We start from the raw sequence: 13,313 nt of genomic DNA, 5'->3' as shown, positions 1-13,313 counted from the left end.
GAGGTTTATAAATGTATGATGGAGGATCCAAACTCAAGTTTTCTGACTCTGGGTCTAGCGCTCTTTCCATCATTTCATACCACTGTCTCCATCCAAGTGGGGTGACATTATAATGGGAGAGTGCAGAGTGGAACTGAGCCTTTGGGGCAAGTGCACCCAACCTCTCCAACCATCAAGGTGCTCCTCTGCTTTAGGTTCAAGAGACTAACAAGTGTAACAATGGTTCCCACTATCAAAATAGGGCCATCTCAAGGTAGGTGCTATTTCTTCTCTATAAGACTAGGGGCTCCCTGAGGGCAAGGACTGTCTCCCCTAAAAAAGTAGGTCATGAGTTGATGTCTTCTCCATCGGATTCCACACTCAGTTCTAACACTAACATTAAGCTAACACTCATGAATGCCACCCACATGTTTGGCATTGGGCCAATTCCTGCTCTGACATCAGATGGTGATTATGCTCAAAGGTTTCCTGTCCTCCCCACAGTCTTCATTTCACTTCTGTTCTGATGCCCTTTATTCTGAGACAAGCTCTACCTGGCAACAGATGCCCCAACCAACAATGACAGGATAAAATGAACTTGATAGATCCAATCATAGGGGAAGAGAGAATGAGGCATAGGGGCCACTATGTGTATATAGAGGCATCTTTTCCCATTCGGGCTCTGCAAAAGGTAAAAACGTGGGGCCTAAAGCGTGTCTATTCTGGATGGGCTGTTGAGGATGCCACATAGTGTGTCTTCAGAACAAGATGGCAAGTGAGAAGAGGGAGAAGTCATTGTTCACTTGGATGCTCATTCTAGGATGCTTTGCTGTGAGGATCACCCAGGCAGGTGAGTCTGGTGAAACAGCAGGAAGGCTCATAATTTTAGAGCTGGAAGGGACCCCAGAGGCCATGTGGTCCAACTCTCTCATTTTACACATTAGGAAAGATAGATCTAGGTAAGTTAAGAGACTTCCCAAGGCCATAGATGTACTACCTAGGATTGGGGGAGGAGACACAGTCTGCCTTTAGGAAGCTCTTTTTCCATGAGGGAGACACAGTGCCCGTCCTCAAGAGGCCCCAAGACTAGTAGAGTTACAAGATTCGGGCATTTAAGCGTTGCCTAAAGAAATGAAAGTTATAATTCCTCTTGAAAGCTAGATCCCTGAACCTAGGTCTATATCACACTTAGTGTCAAAAATCCAGTTCTGAGCCCAACCAAAGTTTTTCTTCCACACTGATTTCTATTCAAAAGATTCTATTCTATCTAATTCTATTCTTTCATTTAATGAATAGTCGGGCAAAAATAAATGGCAAAGAATAGTCCTCTTCTACATAAAAGGGTACTGTCTTAAACAGACTTTCCTAGAAACACCACTTTCTCATTTCCCCATCCGGAGTCAAGTCCCTGATCCCTCCCACTTTTTCTTTTTACCCTGGGGGAAAGGAGCTCAGGCAGTTACAAGCAGTCATGAAGGTTCCCACTTAGTTCTTCTGCTTCCAAAGCTGACAGGGAGCTAGATGGCATGGTGGAAACAGTGCTGAGACTAGATGGAGAAAGACCTGAGTTCAAATCCAGCCTTCAACACTTACTGACCCAGGTGACCCTGGGCAAGTTACTTAACCACTGACTGAGTCAGTTTGCTCAACTATAAAATGGAGATAATAATAAGACACACCTGCTAGGGTTGCTGTGAGGATCAAATGAGCAGATATTTGCACATTACTTAGCACTGTGCCTAGCACATACTTTATAAAGGCTTGCTTCCTTCCTCTTTGGAGGTCTTCAAATGAAATCAAGATGGCCACTAGTCAGGCATGCTGTAAGGGGAGTTCTTTCTCAGGTTCATATTGGACAAATTGGATCAGAATTCTGAGGTTCCTTCCCACTATGAAACTCTGAGATAAGACACAGACACAAAGGCATATGAACAGGGACATAACCAGAGAGTTTAAGGACAGAGCTATAACTATGAGTTTATCACATGAGGATGAACTGAAGGAAATCAGGATGTTCAGCCTTAAGAAGAAAACATTCCAAAGGGCATAATAACCGCATCTGGAGAACTGTCGTATGAAAGGATTGCCCTATGTTGTCGACCTGAAAGTTGGTTAAAGAGGCAACAAACTAGGTGATAAGAAAATTCATATTGTTTATTCCCTTAAGTTAGCAACATGTACATGGAGCCAGAGGTTTAACTCTGACTGACTCAAGCAATTTTAGGAGGACATTTAAACCCTGACTCAGGAAGTCTGTGTTACTCAAAAAAAAAAAAAAAAAAAAACAAAATACAGCCTCCATATGTTTTTCTAGCATGAGAAAGGAAGTTTCTTAGTTGAATAGGTTGTAAACACAATAAAATAGGAGAATGTCAAAGTGTCAATTGAAATTATAGATCCAGGATATCTATGTTTTCTCTACATAACATATGTCCATAGGATACCAATATAAGAAAAGTCCCACCATTCAAGAGAGTGTCTGGTCCCAGGTATTGTGTCCTTAGTTATCACAAAGAGGAAGAATGCTGGTCAGTTTCAGCTGGTCCCGAAGTTGCTGACACAGAAAGGGGCATTTTTAGTTCACTCAGAGAGAAAATATTAATTCAGGTTTTTGGCCCTTATTGGGGCTCAATCGATCTTAAATTATTACCAATGTGGACCCAGAAATAGCAATGGGTGGGAGATGCAAAGAGACTTAGTGTCAGGGCGAACTTCCTAAGGGGAAGGGCCATTCCAAAGGGGTAGGAGCTGCTTGGACAAATGATGGACACCTTCCCTGGGGGTCTTCAAGCAGAATCTGTGTCACCATTTGTCAAGTGTGATTGTGGCCTTTCCTTTTATTTATGGGGTAGATGAGATGATCACCAAGGTCCCTACCAACTCCCAAATTCTGTATGATTCTGGGTACTTTTGTAAAGTTGTTTTGTAAAATTCTAATTTCTTTAGTTTGATGAATAAAAACATTGTCCTTTATGTTTGAGAAGCTGTGGGCATAGTGGATACAGAGCTGGCCTCAGAGCCGGGAAGACCTGGCTTCAAGCCTCACATCTAATGCGTTCTGGTTCCATAGCCCTGGGCACGTAGTAGATGCTTAATAAATGTATATTGACTAACTGACTGATGGCAAGTCTTTTTACCTCTCTGTGTTCTTAGCAACTCTCTGAGACTATAAATTGAATTAGTAAAGGGAGTAGAAGAGTTCCCTATGCCAATGAAATCACAGCTCTAATCTCAATACCTATCCTTATATTTGAGTAGTCAATAAATCTTTGTCTCCAAAAAGAAATATAAAATTCTTTGGGTACACTTTAACTAAATGTGCAATGCACACCTATGGTGGTGACCCCAGGCAATGGTAGCTATTTGGAGAGGTATTTCACATTGGAGAATGTGCTTGTGCTTCATTCATAGCTAGAGGGTATGGAACTGAGGCAGTCAGGGCATGAAAGAGTTAAACATGTTCCCATGGTTCCTTGGGAGACAGATATGGCAGCTAGCAAGAGTAACCCTATCCCAAGAAGTGAAAATTGAGAAAAGCTTCTAGGGAAATTCAAGAAACTCTGGCCTTGCCACATTTTCTGGGGCCAACATTGAGGACTTCTCACTTGGGTGAGAGCTTCAAAGAATGATAGTAAATAGAAGCTTAGCATAATGATATCATTGGGCCTTTCTTTCTGATTTTTTTAAACCTCTTTGGGATGCACCCAACAGTAGTACCTCTGGATATAATTAGTTTATAAATAGTATAATTCAAAATTGCTTTCCATAATGGATGAACAAATTCAGAACTCCACCAACAATGCGGAGGTGTGCCTGTTTTTCCACAGCCCCTCCAACATTGATGATTCCCATCTTTTGTCATCTTTCACAATTTGCTGAACATGAGCTGAAATTACAGTGTTGTTTTGATTTGCATTTCTCTTATTACTGGTCATGTGGACTTATCTTACATTGGATTGTTAAAAGTTTGCAATTATTCTTTTAAGAATTGTTTATTCACATCCCTTGATCCCTCATCTATTAGCAAATGGCTATTGGTCATCTTAGTTCCATTTATACATTGGATATAAAACCCTCCTCAAAGATATTTTCCCAGTCCACAGCTTCCTTTCCTGTCTGGGGCACTGTTTTTTTTTACCAGTCCCCTTGTTTTATAGATGAGAAAACTGAACCCCAGATACATCAAGTAACTTGCTCATAGCAAGAAAATTTGGGATTCCAACTTAAGTGATTGATTCTGATTTCAACGATCTTTCCATCACACCAAGGTGCCTTCCATCATGCTAAATACTGGGGAAACAAAGGGCAGACAACATCCCTCCTCTCACAGAAACCATATTCCAATGGGTGAGCAAACATGTATATCACCAGATCTATGCAAGGTACATGCAGAGGAGATTAAAAATAACCTTGAGAAAAAAGCATTAGCATGGGGGGAGGGGGGAGGGGTAGGAGGCTGCGGGGAAAGGATCCCTTTGATTGAAGAAGATGATATTTGAGCTGAGTCTTGAAGAAAGCCTAGGATTCTAAGAGATGAAGGTAAGAAGGGAAATCATTCCAGGCATGGGGAATATCTAGTTCTAATGCAAAGGCCCAGAGATGGGAAGTCCCTAACCATCCCTACTCCTCACGAAACTTCCCTATACTCTGAGACAAGAGTCCCAAATGACAAAGTGCAAGGTGTAGCCTCTCAGTGAATGCCTGAGTTAACAAGATGTTCTCATTAAGCTATGCTATTAGCTTTAGTATTCACTAAAATGACTATGTACTACTCTGCCCCTTCAGACCAACTTGTGGAACAGGCACATTCCCATACCAGCCCAATTTATTGCACCAATGGTGAAAGCTGGGTGGGAGGAGGCACTGGGGTTCTGAGGCCCTCCCCCAGGATGCCCATTCTTCCTACCTTCCCTCCTTTCTCTCAGCCTACCACAGCCATGACTTCCATTTCACTGCAATTGGCACAAGAAGGTCCCTCTTGAGCCTCACCGTGATCAGCTCTGTGGATGATGTTCAGCTATGCTACTACAACAAACAGAACCAACAAGTTGTGATGAAGAAACCCTGGATGTACCAGGCCCTAGGAGCCAAAGAGATTGAACAGAAACAGAAGAAGCTGATAAGCCTTGAGAAAAGTTTCATCTGGGCCTTCAAGAATTTCATAAAGAACGAGACCAACAGTGAGAGTAAGTCAGTCCCACTCAACCCCAACGTATATATACCTCCCCTCTTGATCAACCTCCTCTGAGTCCGATCGGCCCCTCTCCATGAAACCATATCATTGAGTTGGGCATCTAGAGACAGAGACCACACCGGGTATGCCAGACAACCTATGCAGGATAGGTCTTGGGCTTATAGATTTGGAGTTAGGAGGACCACAGAGACCATCTAGCCCAGCTTCCTCAGGAGAAAACTGAGGCCCAGGGAGTTTAAGCTACTTGCCCAGATCATAGGATCATAGACCTAGGGTCTATGGAAGGGGCCTCAGAGGCCATTTAGCCCAACTCCCTCATTTAATGGAGGAAGAAACCTTGACGAAGAAAATGTCTTACCCAAGCATATGCAGTTATTATGTAGCAGAACCATGATGAGAAGGAACCCAGCTCTGGCACCAAATTTAGCATCTTTTCTACTATACTGCATGCACTACCTTATTGCCTAGGTTTCAAAGGGCACTAATTCCTCTCCTTGGAGCCAGCTTTTGTTCCCAGTTTTCAAATATACCTTGATTACTGAGCTGTAGACATTCCTTTGTCCATGAGTAGAAAAATATGCCACACTAATCCCTAATTGTCTCTCCTCTTCATCTATCACTACTAATTTGAGGACCTTGAGGCACTGTCATTTTCCAGGTCCTAAGTTTCTTGGGTTGCTTACCTGGGCCTATTGGATTGAGCACATTCCCTCATTCTACAATTCCAGCCAATAAGATGGCTGATGAAATCATGTGTTTCTCTGTTATATTTCACAAATTAGATATTGCCTTATCCCTTAATTGATAAATAAGGAATTAAGCAAGTAACATGTTTCTATCACCTCATCGATCAAAATTTATTCCAACTTTATAAGCCACCTCCAAAGTCAACAAAATTCCACCTTTTGGATTGTTGGACCTATGAATCCTGGTCTTCCTCCCAGAACCTTCCTGCTCTGCCTCTCTGAACTCCTTGCATCTAGAATACTCCAACCCATATTCTGCCCCCGACAGAAAACCACACACTGCAAGTTTTCGTAGACTGTGCACTGGACAAGGATATCCAGGTGAGCAAGCACTTCCAGTTTGCTTTGGATGGTGAAGACTTCTGCCGGTTGGATGAGCAACTGGGGCACTGGGTGGCCATGAAGCCTGAGGCCCAGCGCTTCAAGCCCCTCTGGGACAATGCCTTCTGGAACAAACTAGTGGAACACTATGTACAAGAAGATTGTATCGATGGCATGAAGAAAATTCTACAGTATTCAAGCATGAGAGAAAATGGTAAGAATTCATAGTTTCTGTTTGGGGACTAAGAACAGGTGAGAACGAGGAGAACTCAAACTAGAAGGTTTGAGGCCAACTCTGTGTTCCCTCTGAGAGGCAGAAATAGCACAAGAATAGGGAGGCTTGGGTTGTGGTCCCACCTACAGGTCGAGTCATTATCTGGGCCACCCTGGGGAAATCATCTCTCAGTATCTCCAGGCAACTCTCTTCATCAACAGAGGGAGCTTCCATAGTGAGTATTCCCTAGACTGGATGGTGTTAGAATCCAGACCTATGAGTTCATTGGGATGGGCAATTTCTAAAGGAGGAAAATCTCTCTTCCAATGTAGGTCAGCACCTTCTTTACAACTTCCAGTCTCAGAGGGTTGCCAGAGCGTTCAGAAGTTAAGGGACTTGCCCAGGTCACCCAGCCATACTGTTTTTTCTGACCCTGCCCTCTATTTACTTCCCCATCCTGCTGGACCAGGCAAAAAAGCCTACAATACTTTCTTTATCAGGCTGCCATGAGACTCAAACAAGATAGTGTCTAATAACATACTGTGCAAACTTTAAAGCCACATAGAATCTTGACCTATTGTTATTAAATGTTGTTCCAACAGGGCAAGTTTGTGATAATGCTGTGTAGAAACAGCCCCAAATCTGGTACCAAATTATCTGAGGCTCCTCCCATCAGCCCAGATACTTATATGAGCACGGGGGGGTACAGAATAGGGTAATAGTTGGCAGCAAGATGAATGTGAGGTGAAGAGCAGATTACCACTGAGCTTTGGACTTGACCCCTTCTCTCTCACTCTCTGCCATCAGTTCCCCCTGATGTGACTGTGTCCCGACATGATGCTCCTGATGGCAGAGTCACCCTCTTCTGCAGGGCCACTGGCTTCTACCCCCGCTCCATCATGCTTCACTGGGAAAGGGATGGAGCACTGGGTGTGTGGGGGCAGGAGAGCTCCAGTGGCACCCTGCCCAATGCTGATGCCACCTTCTACCTCCAAGTCACACTAGAGCTCCCACTCAATGACCCTGGGACAGGTTACACCTGCGTGGTAGAGCACAGAGAGCTGGAAACACCAGGCATATTCCCAGGTGAGTACCTCATCCACATTAGTTGAATTCATCCCAAGGAGGATAGTTCTTGGAGTTTCCTCCCCCTGTCTTCCCATTCACCACACTCCCCATTGCCTTGTGGGGAAATTCTCACCTCTGATTATGTTGTCCTTTATTCCTGAAGTCCCTGGGAAGCCATCTACGGAGAGGCCTTGGGCCATGGTGCTGAGCATTACGGCAGTCATCATCCTGGTGCTGAGTTGTGCTGGAACCTTCATCACATGGAAGAAAAGGAAGACAGGTGTGTAAGTGTGAAGAGAGGGAAAGGAACAGGGAAGAGAGATCCTGAGAGGCCTTGGTATCCTAGCAACCTCATAGGGTTATTACGTGGAAAGGGCCTTAATAACCTTAACACTATTATAGAAATGTAACTGTAATAATTATTATTACAACAGAAAGAAAAAGGCTCATTATTGATGTTGGAATTATCCCACCCTGCTACTGGTTCCCAAGAACCAATTGTTAAATTTTCAGTGTGAAAATCTACACCTTGGAAAATGGCAAATGTTATGAATTAGGAGTTGATTTATTGATTTGTTGATTATCTAAACTTAAGAAAGTGATGAAGAAAATGTTAATTATGCACATTAAAATTTAAAGTGTGAAGAGTTATGGAGAGCCAGTGATTAAATATTTACCAGCAAACTCCTGATTAGTTATTTATGTACACTCAGACCACAGACTTAGGACCACAGCTCTATAACTGGAAAGAAGCCCAAGGGCCATACCACCCAATCCTCTTATTTTACTGATGAAGAAACTGAGATCTAGAGAATACAAGATCCCCCTCTGCTTATAGTTTGTTGGCTATGAATAATTTTTTATTGAGTAGAGTAAGACAGTGCTCTCTTCCAACAAGGTGTCTCCCATCTATACATTCCAACAAGGTATCTCCCATCTATATATCAACCCTTTGATTATAAACATTTGATATTTCTAAGTCTGTGCTCTGGTCCTCCATCTCCTTCCACTAGAGGACCCTGCCTCTAAGACCCTGGGCTCTGATCAGTTTTCACTTTATCTTGTTCAGATCCAGGTCACCATACCACATTCCTGCCCTTTCCAATCCACCTCCCCCATATTTGAACTCTAGTTCCCTTATGTGTTGTCTTTCCCTATTAGAGTGACAGGGAATGTCTTGCTTGTTCATTTTTGTCTCCCTAGCACTTAGAGCTTGGCACACAGTGAGTGGTTAACAAGTACTTTTTTCGATTACTCATTCATTCAACATATAAAACAAGGACCTGTGTACTTATTAAAGTTTGCTGTTATAATGGAGGGGGTTCAGAGTAGAGTTCAAGTTGAAGAGAGATCCCCTATAGTTGGTGAGGTGCTCTGAATGCTTTTTATGGATGACATTGTGCTGATTGCCCAGGACATGATGGAAGAGATCCACAACCACTCAAAGAAAGCTGACTTGCCCACCCACACAAAAAAGATCAAGTGGATAAAGAATGTTTATTGCTAGATTGTGGTATTTTGTTGGAAGAGCATTCAAAGAGGTGGTCCATCAGATAAGTCTACCTGGGACACTCAGTGCAAATGAACAAGTTGGGCCAAGAATTAACCAGGAGCAGAGTCAGCTCAATTGGCCTCAAAGAATTTCAGATCTCCTTTAATGACCCTGAATGTCTCTCAGAAACAAAATCCCACCATTTTCATAGCAGTATTCTGCTACTCTTGTGCAGCTGTGAAACATGGAACAAAACTAGCTCCAGAGAACAGAAAATCAATATCACAGAGAGAGAGTAATAGAGCAGTTTCCTTTGAGGGTCTTCTAAGAGGAAGAGGAAATGCTGTTATCAGAGAAACATATGATAGAAAAAGAGTGTCACATGCAAAGGGTGAGGGATGGCATGTGGACAGCCCAGGTTCTCCACTGCTATTCTCCCAATATCAGGAAAATCAAGGAAGGTCCCCAACATGTTGGGGAGGCTCGCTATTGGTGAATTTGTGGGAGGATATGGACAATCACATTATTGGACTGGCATGGATAGGTTGTAATCAGCATTATAGGAGGGAACTTTAATTTAATTTAATAATAATTAATGAGATCCCAGGTCCCAGTGCCTGAAGTTTTGTGGGTGCTTCATCAATGCTTGTTGAATTGAATTAAATTGAATTAAGTAATTGTTACTACTACTACTACTACTACTACTACTACTACTACTACTACTACACAAAATTCCTTCTCCAATTCCTCAGTGTAGCATAATGGTCATCCCAGCTTCCCAAAGGTTATGTCAGTAGTGCTGAAGCTCCTACAAAGTTGGACAGCCATCTCCAGCCAAATTAAATCCCAGTGATTGGCTGTGCAGTTCTCCAATCATAGCAACTTTTGAAGGTTATCTACTAAGATATGGAAGGGATTCATTGTGTTTGATGAAGGAAGGGTGGGCACACAGTGACAAAACTATGGATTTTTTAAGTGCCTGCTAGCAACAAAATCCCAGAATCACATCATTTGAGAACTGGAGGGAACTTCATCGGCCTTTAAAACCACCCCCACACAAAAGGAATCCTCATTATAATTTACACAACTGTTCATCCATATCTAGCTTAACTTCCCCCAAAGAAGGGAATCCACTGTCCTGAGGCAGCCCAGTCTACTTTTGGACAGCTCTCATTATTAGGAAGATTTTTTTCCCCAGACATCAAGTCTAAATTTTCTCCTTTACAATTTCCACCCATTGTTTCTGCTTCTGCCATGTGATGCCAAACAGGGGGGAAAAACCTAATCTCTCCTCCATATGATAATCTTTCCAATACTTGACGACAGTAGCCATGTTCCCCTGAATCATCTCTTCTCTAGAGTAAATGTGTCTAGTTCCTTCAACTTCCCTTCTATGAGAGAGTCAAGTAGTAAGTAAGAGGCAATGGGGTATAGTGGCTAAAGAACCAAGCTTTTATTCAGGATGGCCTGGGTCTCTGACACACACTGGCAGAATAATCTTGGGCAAATAATTTAACCTCTTAATGCTACGGGCAACTTGCTAAAGCTATCAGTTGCAAAAAGAGTCATCAAACTGCATTAGTAAAGAGAGATTCCCCACGGGGAGTTCCCTGATGAAATCACAGGTTGGACCCAAAAGCAGTATTCATAGTATCACACAGATGGATCTGGGAGGTAAGGGTTCTTTTATAGAAATGTCTTGAGGTTTTCAGGGTAGGCCAGAGAACAGAACAAAATAGGCTATTTCAAATCAGGAAGATGGTCTAATTAGGCACCTTTGAATTAAGACCAGATATGCTCTAACCCAGAGGCAGGAGCTGTCCAAAAGTAGAATGAGACGACCTCTTAAGATCCCACAAAGACTGAAGGTCAACTATGGTGCTTTTCATTTGTTTTGAAAAAAGTATATGAACAGGGAATGCATTTTAGGGAGAGGCAACACTGGCCCCATCCAAGGTACAAAAGTGGTGCAGGTAAGAAGGGGAATCACAAAAGAAAAGAGAATCTTTGGGGTGGGGCCAAGGGCACAAAGCCATGTGTTTGAGTGAGATTCTAGGAGCTAGGTGTTACTCCTCTCCCCATTTCTCCCCTCAGCATGAGGGTGCCAAGAGGGGCCATGGAGAGCTAACGGGGGTTTAACCCAGTAATCTTTTTTTCCACAGGAATGAGCAGTCATCTGGAAGGACCTTCGCCCTCCCCTCCTGAAATTCCTCTGCAATAGAAGAATGTGGGAGACAAGCAGGCTGTCTACACTCTCCCTTCCTAGAGAGCTCTCCCCTGCAGAGGTGAATGGGTCATGATTGGCATCCCTAAGGCTAACTTTCACCTCCACCATGATCCTAACCATCAATGGAGTTTTTCAGCTGTGAATGTTCTCTTGCCTCCATCTAGTGCTGGGGCTGTCAAAGTCCATCTACCTCCTAACAATGACAACAATCACAATAACAACAACAACTATAACAATAATATTGATGATGATGATTATGTATTCACATTTCTATATTGCTTTAAGGTTTGCAAAGCTCTTGACAAATATCTCATTTGATCTTCACAACCTGGGAGCTGATTCTGTTATTATTATTATTCCCATTTTCACCTGAAGACTATCTCAGAGTGATTAAGTAGATTGCTTAGGGTTCCACAATTGGTAAGAATCTGAGATAGGGTTCAGACTTAGGTCTTCCTGCCACCAAGTCCAATACTTAAGTCCAAACATTTTCATTTAATGTGGAACATACAGTGGTACTATGTACCCCCAAACTGGGACCCCTGTTTGATTCCTAGGATATTGTGGGTGACCCCCTGTTTGATTCCTGGGACGTTGGATCTAGAAGGGCCCTTGAAGATCATTTAGCTTAATCTTGGCTTGACACTTCCTCCCTGGGCAAGTCACTTGAACTTTGGTTTATCCGTTTGTAAAATTAGCATAATAGCATCGAAGGTTTAGATGTTGAAGAGCCTTTAGATATAATTGATACTAATCCATTCATTTTACAAATGGGGAAACTGAGGAACAAAAAGGTTGATACTGTTATCCCATCAGAAATTTATTCAAGGTCTTTTCATATAATGCTCTTTTTAAGCCTCTCTTGGGATTGTAGGATGATGAGGGTAAAAGATAATAATAAGACAAAGGCAAAAGATGAGGAGCTGGGGTGAATTTACAGATCTGTAAGGACTTCACAGAATCTCCAAGATCTCAGGAGCCATCTAGTTCAAATCATACCTGACTGAGACTTCTGTATATAAAATCTTCAACAACAGGTCATCTTGTTTTTACTTGAATACTTCCAGCGACAGGGAGCCCACTACCTCCTGAATGAGGAATTTCGTGTTTGGATAGTTTTCATTGTTGGGAGATTTCTTGACATCAAGTGTGGATTTTGCTTTTTGTGACTCCCAAACTTTACTCCTGCTTCTGCCCTCTTGAGCCAAACAGCATAAGCCTGATCCATCTTTCTTCTGATAGTCCTTCAAATAGAAGACAACTATGATATACCCCTGAGTCTTTTCTTTACAAAGCTAACCACACATAATTCCTTCTGCTGATACCTACAAGGCATAAACCCAAGTCCCTTTCCCTTCCTCATGATGATGGCTGCCTTCCTAAAATTTGGCCCCACAGCCAGAACACAGTATTCCAGATTATGTACTGACCACAGGCACAGACATACCAGAAGATGAGGTGGCCCATCTCCATTGCCTGAACCCCTGAGTGAGTAGGGAGGGAAGGTGAACTTGGAGAAGAGGGAAGACCCTTGGGGTGAAGGTCAGAGGACACAACATGGAAGCAGAAGTATGTGAAGTGAAGCATGAATACAGTAGTAAGTATGGATAGGAAGCATCCTCTCCCCTAACTCTTGGATGTAGGCACCCTGGACCAAGACTGTGCCAATTCTTGTCCCCATTTTGCAGATAGATAGCCAGAGTCTTGGAGAGGTTGGATTACTTCTCTGTGGCCACACAGCTGGTGGACATTGGAAGCAGGACTTTCATAACTCTAATTCCAGCATTCTTCTCCACTACATTGTGTTGTTTCCCATTAATATCATAGACTACACTAAGAGACTTTTTCTTCTCCATATTTAAGAGCTACATGACACATCATGTAGAAATTACTCCTTTTGGTTTTGTTCTATTCTCCATGTTGTCTTACAACAACGTATAATGTTTTGGCATTGAATCAAGTTTCACATTATTTATTAATCTTGTAATTGCCTTTTATTTTTATAATAATAATATTAAAATTAACATTAATACAGCACTTTAAGGTTTGCAACACTCCTTCAAATATTATCT

General features: G+C 42.5%; 1 protein-coding gene across 2 annotated transcripts; it reads left to right on the top strand.

Moving 5' to 3' along the window:
* Positions 1-680: 680 nt before the first annotated feature.
* LOC114031129 (zinc-alpha-2-glycoprotein-like) lies at positions 681-11,479 on the top strand. Of its 2 annotated transcripts, none has more exons than XM_027846148.1 (6): positions 681-829; positions 4,905-5,165; positions 6,188-6,454; positions 7,262-7,540; positions 7,686-7,802; positions 11,177-11,479. In XM_027846148.1, exons 1-6 carry the CDS (start codon positions 748-750, stop codon positions 11,233-11,235), a joined length of 1,065 nt encoding a protein of 354 aa, XP_027701949.1. In that variant the 5' UTR covers positions 681-747; the 3' UTR covers positions 11,236-11,479. The 2 variants fall into 2 exon arrangements, with proteins under 2 accessions (XP_027701949.1, XP_027701950.1); XM_027846149.1 differs by lacking the exon at positions 681-829 and adding an exon at positions 4,278-4,326.
* Positions 11,480-13,313: the final 1,834 nt, after the last annotated feature.

Source organism: Vombatus ursinus, unplaced genomic scaffold, assembly GCF_900497805.2.
Source record: "Vombatus ursinus unplaced genomic scaffold, bare-nosed wombat genome assembly UNPS02015066.1, whole genome shotgun sequence".
Taxonomy (NCBI): domain Eukaryota; kingdom Metazoa; phylum Chordata; class Mammalia; order Diprotodontia; family Vombatidae; genus Vombatus; species Vombatus ursinus.
This window is presented reverse-complemented; position numbering and strand designations above follow the sequence as displayed.